The 16,571-nt window shown below is 36.3% G+C and overlaps 1 protein-coding gene across 1 annotated transcript in view; it reads left to right on the top strand.

Annotated features, from left to right (window-relative positions):
- The window catches only part of LOC108977367, a gene marked incomplete at both ends in the record, with an annotated part of 34,925 nt that extends 18,652 nt beyond the window's left edge, over nucleotides 1-16,273 (top strand). The window contains 1 exon segment of the mRNA XM_018946997.1: nucleotides 15,983-16,273. Within this exon segment, the coding sequence (XP_018802542.1) occupies nucleotides 15,983-16,273 (291 nt within the window).
- Nucleotides 16,274-16,571: the final 298 nt, after the last annotated feature.

Genomic DNA, 16,571 nt, shown 5'->3' with positions numbered 1-16,571 from the left:
ATCTTTCTCTTTGACACCATGTCTGATATCCCACGTGATCTGTCAAATACTAATGCATGAAAATCCTAACCTCAAAAAAATCACCCATTATATGACACTCTCTCCAGAAAAACCATGCCACTATCCTGGTCACTGATTTCGAGAGAGCTTTTGATCGCATAGGAATTCATGCAGTGCTAAGCCAATTACCAGCTTGGAAGACAGGTCCAAAAGTGTTTAGAATAGTAAAAGCTTTTATGATCCTATGATTCAGGTTCGCATAAACATTGTTCTATCTCAAAAATGTTTGCAATGTTTGCATCTTCTCAAAAATGGTATACCGCAAGGCTCGCCACTATCGGTGATGCTTTTTATTATAGCTTTTGATAAATTAACTGAGATATGCCTTAAAACTAAAGGTATTAAACTTACTATGTACGCGGACGACGCTATTATTTATTGCAATATAAAAGATCCCCAAACTGCTAACAATATTTTTAAGAAAATACTAACAGAGTTTAAGAAATACCCCATTTCCAAATCTGATACAACAATTTCCATTCCAAACTGTAAATTACTTCATATTTGTAAAAAGACAAAATGTATATCCACAATTAATTTTTGAAAATATTGTAATAGAATCCGTAAGCTATTTAAATATTTTAGGAGTATATTTTGATAAAAGATTTAATTTTCGGTATCAATGTCTTAACTTAAGAAATAACTTAACAAAAAGACTACACATAATTAAATATTTAACTAGTAAACGATCTTTTATTAATCCCAACTCTCTAATAAACGCCACAAGAGCTTTAATACTCGTTAAAATCGACTACGCTTTACCTATTTTTGGATGGTGCGCAAACTGTAATTTGAAACTCTTGGAACCTCCTTACCATACAGCGAGCCTACACCTACGGCTTTCCCTACATCACCTATTAAGTGTATCTTGGCGGAATGTGGCCTACCAACATTAAAGGAAAGGGTATTCGAACGAACGATGCAACTAATTCCAAAACTGATATACTCTCCAAATGCCAGCTTACATAAAACCGTAATTTACGCGTCATAAACGGAACTTCAGATAAAATACACTTTACGCCGTTGTATTAAATACGGAAAAGACTTAAACATATATCCGCCTCCAAAGTACAAGAGCGTCAACAAACAGCCGGAGTTTTTGTTAAAAAAAATAAACTATTAACATGTTCCTGCACTTCTTCAAAAAGAGTAATACCAGTAATTTAGTATTTCAGAAACTCTTCTTAGAGTTAATGAAAACCTATGAAGAAAGCAATTGGACTGCAATTTACACAGACGGGTCCAAACACAGCTTTTACTCTCACCAAACCAAATCGAGAAGTTATTACAGGCGGGATTCTTCCTTGTTACTCGTCGATATTTACAGCCGGGGCTTTTGCCGTTTTCAAAGCACTAGAATATGCGATACGTAGCAAAGGCAAATTTGTTATTTGCTCGGATAGCTTTTCTTGTCTATCTGCTGTTTGTAACATTCGCAACACTGCCTCACTTATATCGAATATTCGCGACCTGTGCGTTAAATACAGCCATAAAGTTGGTATTATGGGAAATGAACAGGCAGACCATGCAACTCGGTTTTTTGAATCAGCCAACCCTACTATATGAGCCACATGACAGAAACGACCTCTGTAATATGCAGGACCGCTACGTTCACGAAAATAAACACACGGAATGGAAACATTTCCACCATCGGTACTCTACCTTCAATCCCACAAGGACAAAAGTTTTATATCCTAGGAACATATCTCGCCTACAACACACACACACAACTCACATATCAGCACCTTCTAACTGGCAAAGTAAAACCATGTTGCCCTCTCTGCGCAAACACGCTATCACTTCATTACATCTTTAACGAAGCTTTACCGAGTATTAGGCAAAAGCACAATTTTGTGCCAAACTATCAAGAATTGTTAAAAATTCCTTCGTTTACAAATATTATGAGTATTTTTAATTTTATTACTGATTGTTTCCTACAAAATAAAATATAACTTTATTTTTGGTTGGTAACCTAAGATATTTGTTTGTTCTGAGTCGATGTCGTTAATAGCTCGTATTCTCTTTTTTCAAATTAGGTTTAATACTACTTTGTATATTTCTTCTAATAAATAAATAAATAAAAAATATTTGGTACTTGCGAATTTTTTTTTTTAAGTAAATGTCAAATATGCTCGATGGAATTGAGATCGGGGGATTGTGGAGGTGTTTTCAGCTGCTTGCAGTTATAAATTATTCACTCTTGAACCAAACGCGAAGTTTGTTTGGGATCATTGTCTTGTTGGAACTGCCATTTCTCTCTATTTAAGCCAAATTTAGTTACGCTCGGAATCAAATTGTTCTTCAAAAGGCTTAAATAAACAAGCTTATCCATTTTTCCGTCTAGAAAAACAAGATTCCCAACTCCACTTGCCGCTATACACGCCCACACCATTACGTTTTCGCCGCCTTGCTGGATTGTTTTAAAGATGTTATTTTCTTGGAACTCCATGTTGGGCTTTCGCCATATTTTTTAAGACCCATCCGATCCAAATAAATTTAACTTTTATTCAGCGCTAAAAATCACGTTTTTCCAAAAGTTTCAGGTTGGTGTAGGTGAGCTTTAGTGAAATCTAACCTCTTTTTTTTTGTTAGCTTTTGAAATGTGAGGCTTTTGTCGAGGTACACGACCATGATAACTGGCCTTATGCAGGGTATTTCGGACTGTCTGTGAGCTAAATGTTTTCCCCAGTTGTTCCTGCATTTTTTTCACTAAATTTTACAGCCGAAATTTTTAGGTCTTTTGCCACTGCGCTAACAATGGATCGTTTCTCCCGATCAGAAAAAGGTTTTTGGCCTCCCTGATTTGTAATTGCTTTATATTTTTCCGCTGTTTATGTAATGGTTTATTACATTCTTTACACTGGAAAATTATCTATTGAAAATTTTTCCTATTTCGCGAAATGATTTTTTTTCCAGGTACATATTATATCGGACGTGTATTGATGCGCTCCGTAGAAACTTATAGTAGGGGAGCCTGGAGTGCTAAATTTGTAGTTACTGGAGCGTCATGGAGACTTACTAGATTATCACGATAACGTTTAAAAAAAGAAAGTCTAGGTCAAGGTTTAATGAACCTCAAAAAGTGTTCTTTTTAAATTTCTGATAATTTCGACGTGACCAAAAGTCATGACTGATTTTAAAACCTGTAAAAAAAAGGTGACCTTGAGATACTCGAGCGCGTCATATTTTTATGGAGGGGGTTGAACTTGATGTCCGAGTCTTCCCAAAATAAAATCTGACAATTTTATAGAGGGATATCGTTAATCTGACGATTTAAAAGTGGAAGAATTCTGTTTTTCATACGTTTCTGCGCCACAGAAAACACATTTGACACTAACGTCACTCATTTTTACAATGGATGTAAAACAGATCGATGTAAAGGTAAAAAAATAGAAAACACCACAAACCAACAAAAGTGTCAAGCGTCTACTAACAACAACCACGCTATGGTGATCAGCTGTGATGGCATCATGGCGGCAGACGCCAGCTGAGACCGGTGCGAGAGAGTGAGAAAGAAAATGAGGAGGTGGGATACACACCTCTCAGCATCAGTACGCTTGACCTTTTGTCGACGCTTTTATATGTATCACCCCATGGAAACTGTCATATTATATGATTTTCGGGATTTTGACTGAATTACCTTTAAAATGAAAAACAAAAAATATCGCGCTCGAGAATTTTAAGGTGACGTATTTGTTATTTCTCTAAGTCACACTCGAACTGTCAGAATATTGAAATATACACTCGTCCTCATGTATTTAATCTACCATCTTTTAATCTGACACGCTCGAGTTTCCCGAAGGATCGATTTTGTTCTCTAATCTCCCCAACGCACCCCTCCATATTAAGGGCTCATATTTGGTAGGGGTACACGCTTCTGACACGCTGTAGTAATCTCGAAAATCCCCGCTTGGGCTCCCCTACTATTACTAAAAAAACAAAAATAAAAAATAAACAAATACCGAAAAAGTGCATTAAGCGCAAGAGTTAGGCAACAACTTCGAAAGTGTAAATAAAAACATAAAAAACATAATAAAATAACAACGGCCAGCAGCAAACGTGATCACACAAACATGTAAGCAGGTACTACCAAGTACGCGGGCAGCGAAGAACAACATAAAGCAAGGTGAGAATGTACCAATAAAAAAAGGCCAGTCTGTACAAACTCGCATTGACCGCTAGATTAATATAAAAATGAAATTAAGTCCCTGAAAGTCAGCGGTCAATCCTAAAAAATTCCAAGGCGGTACACCAACTAAGAATAAACCGGAAGTTTTAAATGGCAATAGATTTGCCTTACTAAGCAATAGATCAGACGACGGTGCGAAGGGTACCACCACAGTCGTTAATGCCAAACCACCCCCAATATAATAAAAAATGCAGCACATGGGGAAGAAATCACACTGCTAACTACCGATAAAGATTTGAAATCGAAGTTGTCACAGGGCATTCAAGCACGTCGTAACCAAAGGTTACAAACACCCCGTACTGAATTATGGCAACCTCAGAAAAAAGTTCAAATCCTATTACTTCCAGCAACAATAATTTGTAAGGAAGCTATGCAAACGTGGTGAAAGGCAACACAGTGCAAATATGATTATAAATCTTACACAGTGTATGACACAATTTATGTCTACCATGAAAAACATGATCCAAGATTTAATAAAATCTCAAAATTAAATGCTGCAAAATTTATTAAGTAAAAATTGAGCTTACTAAATATCTGTTTATGGACTGCTAACCGTGTTAACCAACATAAATTGGAGATTATCAGATATATCAGAATATAGATGTAATGCTTATTTCGGAAACTCATCTAACAAATAAAAATAATTTCAATAYACCGGGATTTAGACTATACGTTACAAGTCATCCCGATGGAAAAGCGCATGGTGGCACGGCAGTGTTGATTAGAAATCGTTAYACTGTCCACCTCGTTTTAAAATTACAGAAATCGAATTTAAAGACTTCTTTGGAACACTAGGACAAAGATTTCTAGCAGTTGGAGATTACAACGCAAATCATACGGGGCTCACGACTAATTAATCCGAAAGGACGACCGTTATAGCATATTTTTATAAATAGGCACAATAACATATTGGCCTAGTGATCGTAAGAAAATACCATATTTAATTGATTTTTCTGTAATCAAAAATATAGATAAATCGCACATAACAGCTTACATGTACTGATCTATCTTCTTTTAACTCTCCTGTAATAATAAAGTTATGTGAASAACCCATATTCGTTAATCCAAAAGTGGGTCTAACTTCTTATAAAACGAATTGGCTAAAATATAAAAAATACGTAAGTATCCATACTAATATTGAGTATGTAGAAGATTTACTTGTACWAGTCTCCATATCACTTCACTTCACACTTTATTCAATAACTTCACTTGTTATTTTTATTTTTACGATCACAGCGAGTTCTGCTCCCATCAAGATCACCTCTTGAAGTGACTCTACGAGGACATAGCGCCTAATTATATACGCACCCTTTCATTGCTATAAAAGTAGCTAACGGTTCCCGAGTCTCTTAACTCTGTTCGCAGAATACGATCTGGTCCTCAGTAACAGTTTCTCTAGTACTGTTACTATGCTTATATTTACATTCTATAGTAGTATAGTAGTATAGCGTCGCCTACTTCAAATAACGTTGTGGCACATACAGTTATCTACAAAATATTAGTACTACAACATACGCATTTACAGTGACATACAAAATACAAGCTCCGACAAGTACAAAATAAAGAGATATTGACGAAAAGCATAAGAGTAGTCAATGATATAATAACCAGAGTAGCTGTCTTAGCAACACCAAACACAAGCTATAATCCGCTTTAAAAAAGACGTGCAAGACGTGAATGGCAGATAAATCGTTCCCTTTCCACTCARCTGCAATTAAAATCTGCTGTACGTAAATTTACAAAAAAGCGGTTAAACGTGAGAAAGAATTGAATACCGAAATGTATATAAAGAAGCTGTGTCCAAATTCAAACAAGCAAAATTCCCTTTGAAAAGCCCTAAAGTTCATGAAGCCACCAACTGACTCCAACATGCCTATACGAGACTTGGGTGGAAATTGGGCTCGAAAGGACGAGGGAAAKGCCAATTGCTTCGCAAATCTCCTAGAAAAGGTATTTAAACCCCCATTTGCAAAAGAACACCTTTAAGCTGTCAATYCTACCTAACACAGCTAAAGAGTCGCTCGAGTCTCTTAAGACTTCACCTTCTGAAATTATTGGTATCATCAAAGAACTTAATSCAAAAACGTCGCCGGGATATGATAATATTTCCCCAAGAAAGCTAATTGAGTTCCCAATTATTGCTGTAGAGGTGCTCTCTTTGCTCTTCAATYCAATTCTTAGATTCGGATATTATCCAACTTCATGATAAGAGTCGCAGATTACCTTCATAGATAAACCTGGGAAAGACTTAACACAGCCGTCTACATACATACCAATCATTCTTTCAAAAGTATTTAAAAGAGTATTACTATCAAAGATGTCTCCTTTCCTCCATGAAAATAATACAATACCAATGAATCTATTAGGTGTTCGTGCGAAACATGGCACAATAGAGCAAGTAAATAGAATTACTAACGAGATAAGGAAAGCATTTGAGCACAGAGAGTACTGTTCAGCAATATTTCTAGATGTAGCTCAGGCGTTAGACAAGGTGTGGCACGAAGGTCTTTTATACAAGATTAAAAAAATTCTACCTTTAGAATTGTATAAAACATTGGAGTCTTATTTAAAAAATAAAAAATTTATGGTAAAAGTGGGAGATTTCATATCTGCTGAACGACAGATAAGAGCTGGTGTACTACAGGGCAGTGTTTTAGGCTCAACACTATACATCGTATATACAACAGATCTTACAACAGCTTCTTTTTCTTCTTAATTGGCGTAGACACCGCTTACGTGATTATAGCCGAGTTAAAAACAGCGCGCCAGTCGTTTCTTCTTTTCGCTACGTGGCGCCAATTGGATATTCCAAGCGTAGTCAGGACCTTCTACACCTAGTCCTTCCAACGGAATGGAGGTCTTCTTCTTCCTCTGCTTCCCCGTCGGGGACAGCATCGAATACTTTCAGAGCTGGAGTGTTTTCGTCCATTCGGACAACATGACCCAGCCAGCGTAGCCGCTGTCTTTTAATCCGCTGAACTATGTCAATGTCGCCATATATCTCATAACCTCATCGTTCCATCGAATGCGATATTCGCCGTGGCCAACGAACAAAGGGCCGTAAATTTTTCGCAGAACTTTTCTCTCGAAAACTCGCAACGTCGACTCATSGKTTGTTGAGAGAGGACTTTGATTCTCAATTGCCTACTCAGTCCGAAGTAGCAGCTGTTGGGAAGAGTTATCCTACGTTGGATTTCCAGGCTGACATTGTTGGTGGTGTTTACGCTGGTTCGAAGATAGACGAAATTATCTACGACTTCAAAGTTATGACTGCCAACAGTGACGTGAGAGCCTAGTCGCGAGGGCGACGACTGTTTGTTTGATGACAGGAGATATTTCGTCTTTACCTCGCTCACTGCCACACCCATCTGCCTTGCTTCCTTGTTCAGTCTGGAGAAAGCACTAACGGCGCGGATGTTGAGGGCGATGATATCAATGTCATCGGCATACGCYAGCAGYTSTACATTCTTATAGACGATTGTACCTTCKCTCTTTAGTTCTGCAGCTCTAATTATTTTCTCCAGAAGCAGGTTGAAGAAATCGCAGAATAGGGAATCGCCTTGTCTGAAACCTCGTTTGGTATCGAAAGGCTCGGACAAGTCCTTCCCGATTCTGACGGAGATTTTTTTTGTTGCTCAACGTCAGTTGAGTTGAGTTCCGTTGGGGCGTGGGCGCAAATCAGCGATATGTTGCAGAACCTCGCTTTGATGCGGATTGTGGCTAGACGTTCATTCACCGGAGTGAATGATAGTACTGGGCGACGGAGGCTCTCTCCCACCACAAATCCCACATCAAACTTGCGCTCCTTTATATGTCCACTGTAGTAAATGCCACAAGGACCTACTCRTGTCGGTCCCTGTCCCGTCCATCGCATTTTTTGGACGACGGTGGTCGTAATCAAAAGGGGGGTCTCTCATCCGAGGCTGTTGAAAATTTTTCATTGGGGGATATTTCGCCTTCTCACTTTAGCTCGCCTTCAAACGGATGATCTTAGGCTACCCGGAGGATACTTGGTCAAAGACCGGAAGTCGTGAGCTGYTTGAGTGATTTCTGGCCACTCCCAAGTGAATGGCGATAAGAGAACTTTTCCTCACTTGTGTGAACTTCTACACATGACTTCATCCTCCAGCTAATAATGTATTAACTTGAACTTTTGCGGAGCATTYAAGTTCTATCGAAGAATGGCTAGCGAACTGGCGTATAAGTGTGAATGAACAGAAGTGTAAGCATAATGCATTTTCGCTTAGACCAAAGATGTGCCCGATAGTAAAAATAAACAATATTTTAGTATGAAGGTTAGAGCTGCAAATTTAATTTGGCTTTTAAATAGAAACTCCAAACTTAGCCTAGACAACAAAGTGCAGATTTGAATGCATAACATTCAACTATGGGGTACGACCTGTGCCACTAATRTTGATATATTACAAAGATTCCGACCAAAAATGCTAAGGAAAATCACGTGTTCACCATGGTATGTGCGTAACGAAAATATCCATAAATACCTTGGTATCCCTATGGTAAGGAAAAAAGTAGAAGACAGCAGAATTAAAAATTTTACTAAAGCTTTGGTATATTCCTGCGATCAAACACGACTTAAAAGAAGAGATATGAATTCTAAACACATTACTAAAAGTCAATTGCTCTAAGTATTCATTAATAGGCAATATCTAACAGAAGTCAGCCAAAACGGGATCAAAGGAAGTCAACTTAAAGAGTAATATGCAAAAAACATGATGCGTGCCAATACTTTTTTGATGTGTTTTTCACTGTTTCTTACTTCTTTTCTAGATTTGGGGGGAGTGGGGGTGAATGTAACGGTATATTTTCGCTTGCATTTTGTTTTGTTTCTAACTATATATATTTCTATGTACAAAACTAATTGAATGAGATTATTTTTGTTGCATTTTAACTATCTTTCTTTAGAAAATCAAAGTGTGCCAAAATTTTTTTGATTCACTGTATCTCTCAAACACGAGCTACAACAACAAAATTCACCCGGCACATATATTATAAGAACTTCTACCAACAGTGTAAAACTGGATGAAATCGGAATTACCACTCAATCACCATATAACGGTACCATTAACAAGTAAGGTAGTCCTATGTGCGGATGCAACCGCTCTYTTATTTTCATTGGSATAACTTACATATTGACCGATATAAGTTAAGGGATCACCCGGCAGTTCGAAATTTGTTATATTAAGTTTATGAGTGTTAGGGGAAATATTGGTCCGATTCAACCTATTTTTGACATACAGATATATTATTATAAGGGAAGGATTATCCCCTTATGTCAGTTATATATAAGTATATCATACTTATATATACAGACATTTTCGCTACCTAGGGGCTTGAACAGTTTATATTGGATATAAACAATTTTTGAGCATAAGGTGTCACACACTTAAGACATTATTTGTGCAATGTTTTATCCCGTTATACTAATTACTTCTTGATTTGTGTACTGGAAACTGAATGAATCAAGTGGAATTTAAAATGGTGCTATATAGGAAGTAGACGTGGTTGTTGTCCAATTTCGTCCATTTTCACAAGGTGCCCTTTGCTACTGCGAACCTTTATACCAAATTACAGCTTTACATCTCAATTTAGAGCTTAGTTATGGCACTTTATATGCTTTCGGTTAATGGAAATTTGTGGAAACGATTCGAACTCGAAATTTTTGTACTAAGGAATTCACATACCAACCACATATCACCATATCGCAATTTTTACTCAAGTTATGGCTTGCACGGATGGACGGACGGACAGATAGACAGACAACCGGATTTCAACTTTCCTCGTATGTAACCCTACTAGCTGACCCCGCAGCCGTTGGCCTGCCCCCGTGAAATATATTTTGAAATGAAAAGAAAATAATTAAATTTGTAAWTTTCTTTTTTTTTTTAATGTTATGTAACGCAGCTTGATAAACCACATTTTTTGGTTTCTGTTCCTTTGTACGAAAATATATTTTTCCAACTCGTGAGCACGCCACGTATATCTGGCCGTATGAAAAACATAGCATTTCCAAATTTATGCCACACYTCTAGCGAAGTGTCCTGTTTTTTGTCATCTCCAATTAAATTTTTACTGGAAACGTAWTACGATTGAACTGAAATGGCAAATTGTTAGAACTCAAAGGAATTAGTAGAATCAAGCATTCTGCCCCCTTGTATTCGAAAAGTGCGTCACAGTCGGGTTTCATTATACAGTTTCTGCGCATGAAGATTGCGAAACATAATAATGACAGATCCACTTTTGGGGCGGAATGAAGCGGTGGCATACCAAGCCCCTCCAAAGAACTTAGAAATTCCACTGGATAATTCACGGCGCAGTTGCAGTTCACGTAACTACTTCAACTAAACTAAACTAACTTCAGTTCAACTAAAGATTACACCAAACTGCAATACTCAACATTGATATGAGTTTTGAATGCAAATTAGACAATCATGGTGAATATAGTACGATCCATATGTTGTCAACTTCGATATTCACTCTTCTAAAGTGAATGCTGAAGTTCTGCCATTGGCGTCTGGTGAGCAATACCGATAGAGTGGATATCCATCAATTTTAGCCGGAATAAAGAAAGCAAATGACAAATTTGAACGATTCAAATAATTGAAAAACAAAACAAAAAAATTTTGTGTGAAAAAAGTCACTTTCTGGAATTTTCCGACTTTTCCTCACGAAAAGCATATGGGTTTTTTCTAAACCTTCCCCGAACCCCAACGAACAACCTCTGAAAATTTCATCAAGATTGGTTCAGCCGTTCTCGAGCAAACTAGCAAACAAACATTCATTCATTTATGTATATGGGGAAAAAGAAAAGGGCTGTGTTTAGGGGTTATCCGGCAATTATTCAAATTTTTCTTGCCGTAAAAACCATTTTTGAACCACAACGAATACTTAAAAAAAATAGTGAAATTGGTCCAGCCGTTGTTGAGTTATACGCTTAGCAACACATTTTGCGATTCGTTTTTATATATAAGAAGATTTAGTTTTAGGTGACACGTACAACCGTTAGGTGAATAAAACTACAATACTCTCTAGCAACTAGTTGCAAGAGTAGAAAAACTACTAAAAATGCAGTTAATAAACAACTTATTACACCACAAACATTATATTGTATTTTACCTCCAAGATTGTATAAGAGGGATTTATGAGAGCCGGTGAAACGCTATGGATGTGGCACCCCTAACTTTTTGTTGAAACTTTATATCTCGGGGCCCGACTCACTGATTTCGATTTAATTTAATAACCAGCATTTTTCTCATATTCTACATCACTCTGCGAAACTTGGCAAAATCGTACTACAACCACGGCTACTTCCCATGTAACCAATTTTAAATTCCAATTGATTCTTTCACTTTCCAGTGTGCAAATCAATAAGTAAATAATATAACGGGATGAAACTTTGCACTAATAATTTCTAATAAATATGTACAGTAAAGTATGTCACCTTATCTATAGTATATTATCCCAGTATCTATAGTTGATTTTTGACCAAAAATATCTATCAATGTATGGGATATACAATTGAAATTCAGACAGTACGAGGTATGACATTTAAGTAATGAGACTGATTCCATAAAAACCGTATGTTTCAAAATTATTCCACAACTCTGCCATCCTCTTCAAAGTAGTCCCCTTGGGCAGCTATACAGCGATACCAACGCGTTTTCTATTCTTCGTAACTTTTCTGAAACGCTTCGACTGGATGTCCGCGAGTACCCTTGTCACGGCCGCCTGGATGTCCGTAATCGACTCAAAATAGGTTAGTTTGACCACCGATTTTGTTTTAGGAAGCAAAAAAAGTCACAGGGTGACATGTCGGGCGAATAAGGCTTCTGTTACAACACGGTGTTCCCTTTAGAGGCTGTTTGACTCGTTTTCACAATCTTTCGAGTACKTGGTAATAGTAGGCTTGATTCACAGTTTTCCCCGGTGGAACGAATTCTTTGTGGACGATTCCACGGCTATCAAGAAAAGCAGTAATCATCGTTTTCACCTTCGACTTGCTCATGCGAGCTTTTTTCGGAGCTGGGCACGACTAATAGCACTATCACCATACACTCTTACAATTTTAGCGTACGTTTCCGAAGCAGTTTCGCCCAATCTGGCGCAAAATTTTATCGCGACGCGTTTCTCTTGATTTCGTTCTTCCATTTTCGTGACGAGCACTACAAACACACGTCTACTCAACTTGACGCATATAGGGATGCCGGAAAAAGAGAAAGGGAATTTCAAGGTCACACGTTTACCACAAGCGCGGCAATAAAATCAGTCCCATTACTTAATTTTCAAACCTCATATTCTCTCCTGACAATTGTAATTCTGAGTATCAAAAATGGGTTGAATCGGGGGTATACTTCCCAGAGCCCCTTATACCTAATATAAAGATTTTCGATTTTCCATGGGACTTTGTGTTGAATATATAGGACAATATTTGAGGTATCTCATTGAAAATTACAGAAAATGTTTTCCTCATAACAGAATACTTGTGCTGTGGTTAAAATATATACAATTGGGCGAAAACTTAACCCCAGCCCCCATATAACTATGGTAATTGTCAATAGATAAAAGCGGTTCGATACCGCCCCAACTCCCATATACTACATACATATAATTATTTTCGTTTTTCTAACAAACGTTACGTTTATAGTATGTGTTTATATATATAAAAATGCTTAGATTCCGATCCTCTGGTTGAGGTTTTGCATCGTAAGGTATTTCGCTGGCTTAATTCTTGCAAATTGCAAGAGTATAAAAAGTTCAGTTGTACCGGAAAGCCCTCCTCACTTGTTTGTTTTATTTTTTATTTTTTGTAGTGCCTGTTTAATTGTTTGTACCACTGAAAATAATGTAACAAACGTACATACATACATACAGGTGAAGTAAATAAAAGCGTTATAAAATCAGATAAATACACAGGGGTTCAGATATTTTGTGTCCTTGAAAAGGTACACATAAAATATAAAGAGTGGCTGAGCAAACTGCATGCTGGAATTTGCTCCGAAATACAAATGAAAGTCTGAGAGCTTAGAAAAAGGAGTATGCCATTTCGACGTGCATAATCTTTCTATGTTTAGGGACTTAAGTAGCCTCCTTAGGGGTTAATTTAGAGTGTTTTCAAAACAAAATTATTCCTTCTTCGCTTCTACAAAAATTGTCACAGTTAAATTAACCATACAAGAACAATCCTTATTAGCACCGTACTTAAAAAAACCAAACTACTTAAATGAAAACCTCGTTGTCTTCTTCCAAAAAATAACAGTAAATCAAATATCTAAATGGGTTAAGACTGGTAAAAATAACTTTTCTGTACAGTTATTGGTTTAAGTTGCATTTTATATATATGTATATATATTTTTTTAATTCATTGCCATGGTAACTAGTTAACATAAAACAAACTAACGAACAATTTGTTTTGCTTATTGTATAATACAAAATAAATAATGYAACAACTGAACTTCCTTGCTACTGTATAAAGTGATACGGTAATTTGTGCTTAAACCTTTCTTTCCATTTATTTTGAGCGACAAGAGCACTGGCTTCAGTGTTCACATCGTCAGAAAGTCTTTCCATATGAGACTTTGCATATTTGTTGATTGCTGCAACTGAGTCAATTCCGAGACCACGTTCAAGATTAGTGCTCGGTTTTGAGTAGCCCTAAAGTTTTATCCCATAAGTCCAAACTGATCTGAGCACCTGCCAGAATTTTGTTATATGTGGATACGGCAGAGTTTCTACCCAATGTCCAATTCATTTTTCTGAATTTYATTTCTAATTCTTCTTTTTTCTTTTTCATATGTGTACTCATCTAAATTTTGTGTCTACGGTCATACTTAGGTATTTCGCAGTATTGTGAAATGGTATTTGCACACCGTTTAAGTACAGAGACATTTATCTATCGATGTTGTATGTGAAATCAATATGTACTGATTTATTTTCGTTTAATTTTATTGCCATTTGGCTGTCAATTCAAATATTTTGTTTAAATCTTCTTGCAATGTTGTAATTGATGCAGGTTGTATTTCGGCCGACAATTTTTTTTTCTTTAAAGGCATTTTCAATGACTCGAGTTATGCTATGAACTTGGTCAATAGTGGAATGATTTTTTTGAAAGCAAAACTGATGCACCGATATCACCTTCCTCTCTTCAATTATATTGTAAGTTGGAGTGCTAAAATGGGTCTCAGATATTAAACATACGTAAATTTTTTCAGGAACGAGTATTGTTTCTAGCTCATTTAAGGCCGTTAAGGCCGTCTGCGTTCCATGGCATAATTTTTAAGAATTTTGTCATCTATATTTATTATTTCGTACGGCTTTTTCGAGCTTATGAAACTTCTTTTTGTGTGCAATSGTAAACTGTTTTTGTTTTGTAAGCTGAATTCACAAGCTGACGAGATATTTCAGCTTTCCTTTTTTTTACTGGATCTTGGTTTTTCAAGATTTTCGGCTTTAAGAAAGGCGCACAATTTTTCCTTTTTGTCCAACTGCCTTGACTGTTGGTTTATAATTGTTTCATAACGAATATGTTTACTTGTCGCATTTTCGGATACCTGGCCACCACCAGGTGGAGGCGTTCGGACATTTTTCATAATGACCCAATAGTTAGTAAAAATAACTACATACGTGGCAACCAGGGAACGTATTACATAGAGAAAGTTCACGATTAAGGCTGTTTCACTTTGGGATATTTACTGTTTTGGTTAAGCATGTTCCACCACAGAAAATTATTAGCGTGTTTCACCACTGTTTGCATCACGGGAACGAAAATAGAAGAATTAGCATTTTCAGCGCTAAATGAGAAAAATTATGCTAATTTCAATGTTTAGAAATGTACGCTTACAGATTCGTATCTATGGCAACAAATAATAACGGCATAAGTCGGCATAAGTGCTTTCTGATTTTATAACATATTTTAATTCTCCTCTTCATGTTCTAGCACTCAGCCAAATTTCAATTACGAAATGTTATTTTTGAAGTGTTACGCATTAATATTTTAACTTAAGTCTTTTTGGAAAATAATACATTAGCCACAATATCTTATTTCCACTTAATTTTTTTTAAAGGTAGTTTAATCAATATTAAAATGTTTATGCATTAAAACTTATACACACTTAAGTTGAATAACTTATATTTAACTAATCTCTTATATTACAAAGACCTGCTTTAATTTTGTCTACTTAAGTGAACATACGTTCTTATAACAAAATTCAATTTTTACGATATTTGAAATCTTCATTTTTGCAAAACATCTTAACTCTACTAAGGCTATTATGTTAAAGTGCCGTTGAAATATAACAGTACTTTAACTGCATGTAGGTTGTTTTTGGTGTGTGCTTACGGAATTTTTTTGCAAACATAAGTTGTTGTGTTCAGTTTGTAGACAATTCTGGTGTCGTAGAAAAATGGATAATAATATTTTGAACGAAAGTGTTTCTTCAGAGTTATTGAATGCTTTATTAAGTGATAATAATACTGAAATACAAGTTGTATTTATTGAGACTTTATGTACTAAAAATAATATGAATATCGAGCTCAATATTAATAATACGGCAAATGCAGTAGTTGCTAATTCTTGTGAAAATGAAATAGTTGCTGACAACACCGTAGATGATGTTGATCAAAACTCAATTTTAAGGGATACTAACCAATATATTGTAAATAGTTTTGTGATCTTACACATTTATTGCTTGAAATTATGTAATGAAAATTTAAATTTAGGAAAACACATTAAGCGTTGCGAATAATGCAGTATCGTCAAGGAAACTTGCAAATCAGCTGGGAAACGAGGGAATATCTTACATTTCAAAGTCCGGCAAATTAATTTCCGCGCGGGTATTGCGTAAATTGGAAACTTGTAGGAAAAACTGCGCTTCTAAAATATCTTATGACCAGCAAAAAGAAATACATAAGGCTTATTGGACACACGGGTCATATCGTTTGCGAAGAGCAGGTGGTGCTGCGTTGATTGAACTGCAGACTACTAAAACCATTAAGCGGTTTAAGTCTGCTGTAAATCCAAGAAGAAGAGATTATTCTTACAACTATTTTTTAGAAGTGAATACTGAAAAAATATCAGTATGCCAAAAATGCTTTAGATTTACTTTGTGCGAGTCAGAACAGTTCATAAAATCAGTTGCTAAAGCAAAAATTGAGGGAACTGGATTTACAGATATGCGTGGGAGACACAAAAATGCCAGAAAATGATCATCTAATAAGCAAAATGAAATTATTGAATTCATTAACCGTTTTCCATCATACGAGTCGCACTATAGTCGTCGTGATACATCATTACTTTACCTTCCAAGTG

The sequence above is a fragment of the Bactrocera latifrons genome, unplaced genomic scaffold, assembly GCF_001853355.1.
Source record: "Bactrocera latifrons isolate USDA-ARS-PBARC rearing strain unplaced genomic scaffold, ASM185335v1 scaffold_1169, whole genome shotgun sequence".
NCBI classification, from domain to species: domain Eukaryota; kingdom Metazoa; phylum Arthropoda; class Insecta; order Diptera; family Tephritidae; genus Bactrocera; species Bactrocera latifrons.
The sequence above is the reverse complement of the archived record's forward strand: the minus strand, read 5'-3'. Positions and strand labels throughout refer to the sequence as shown.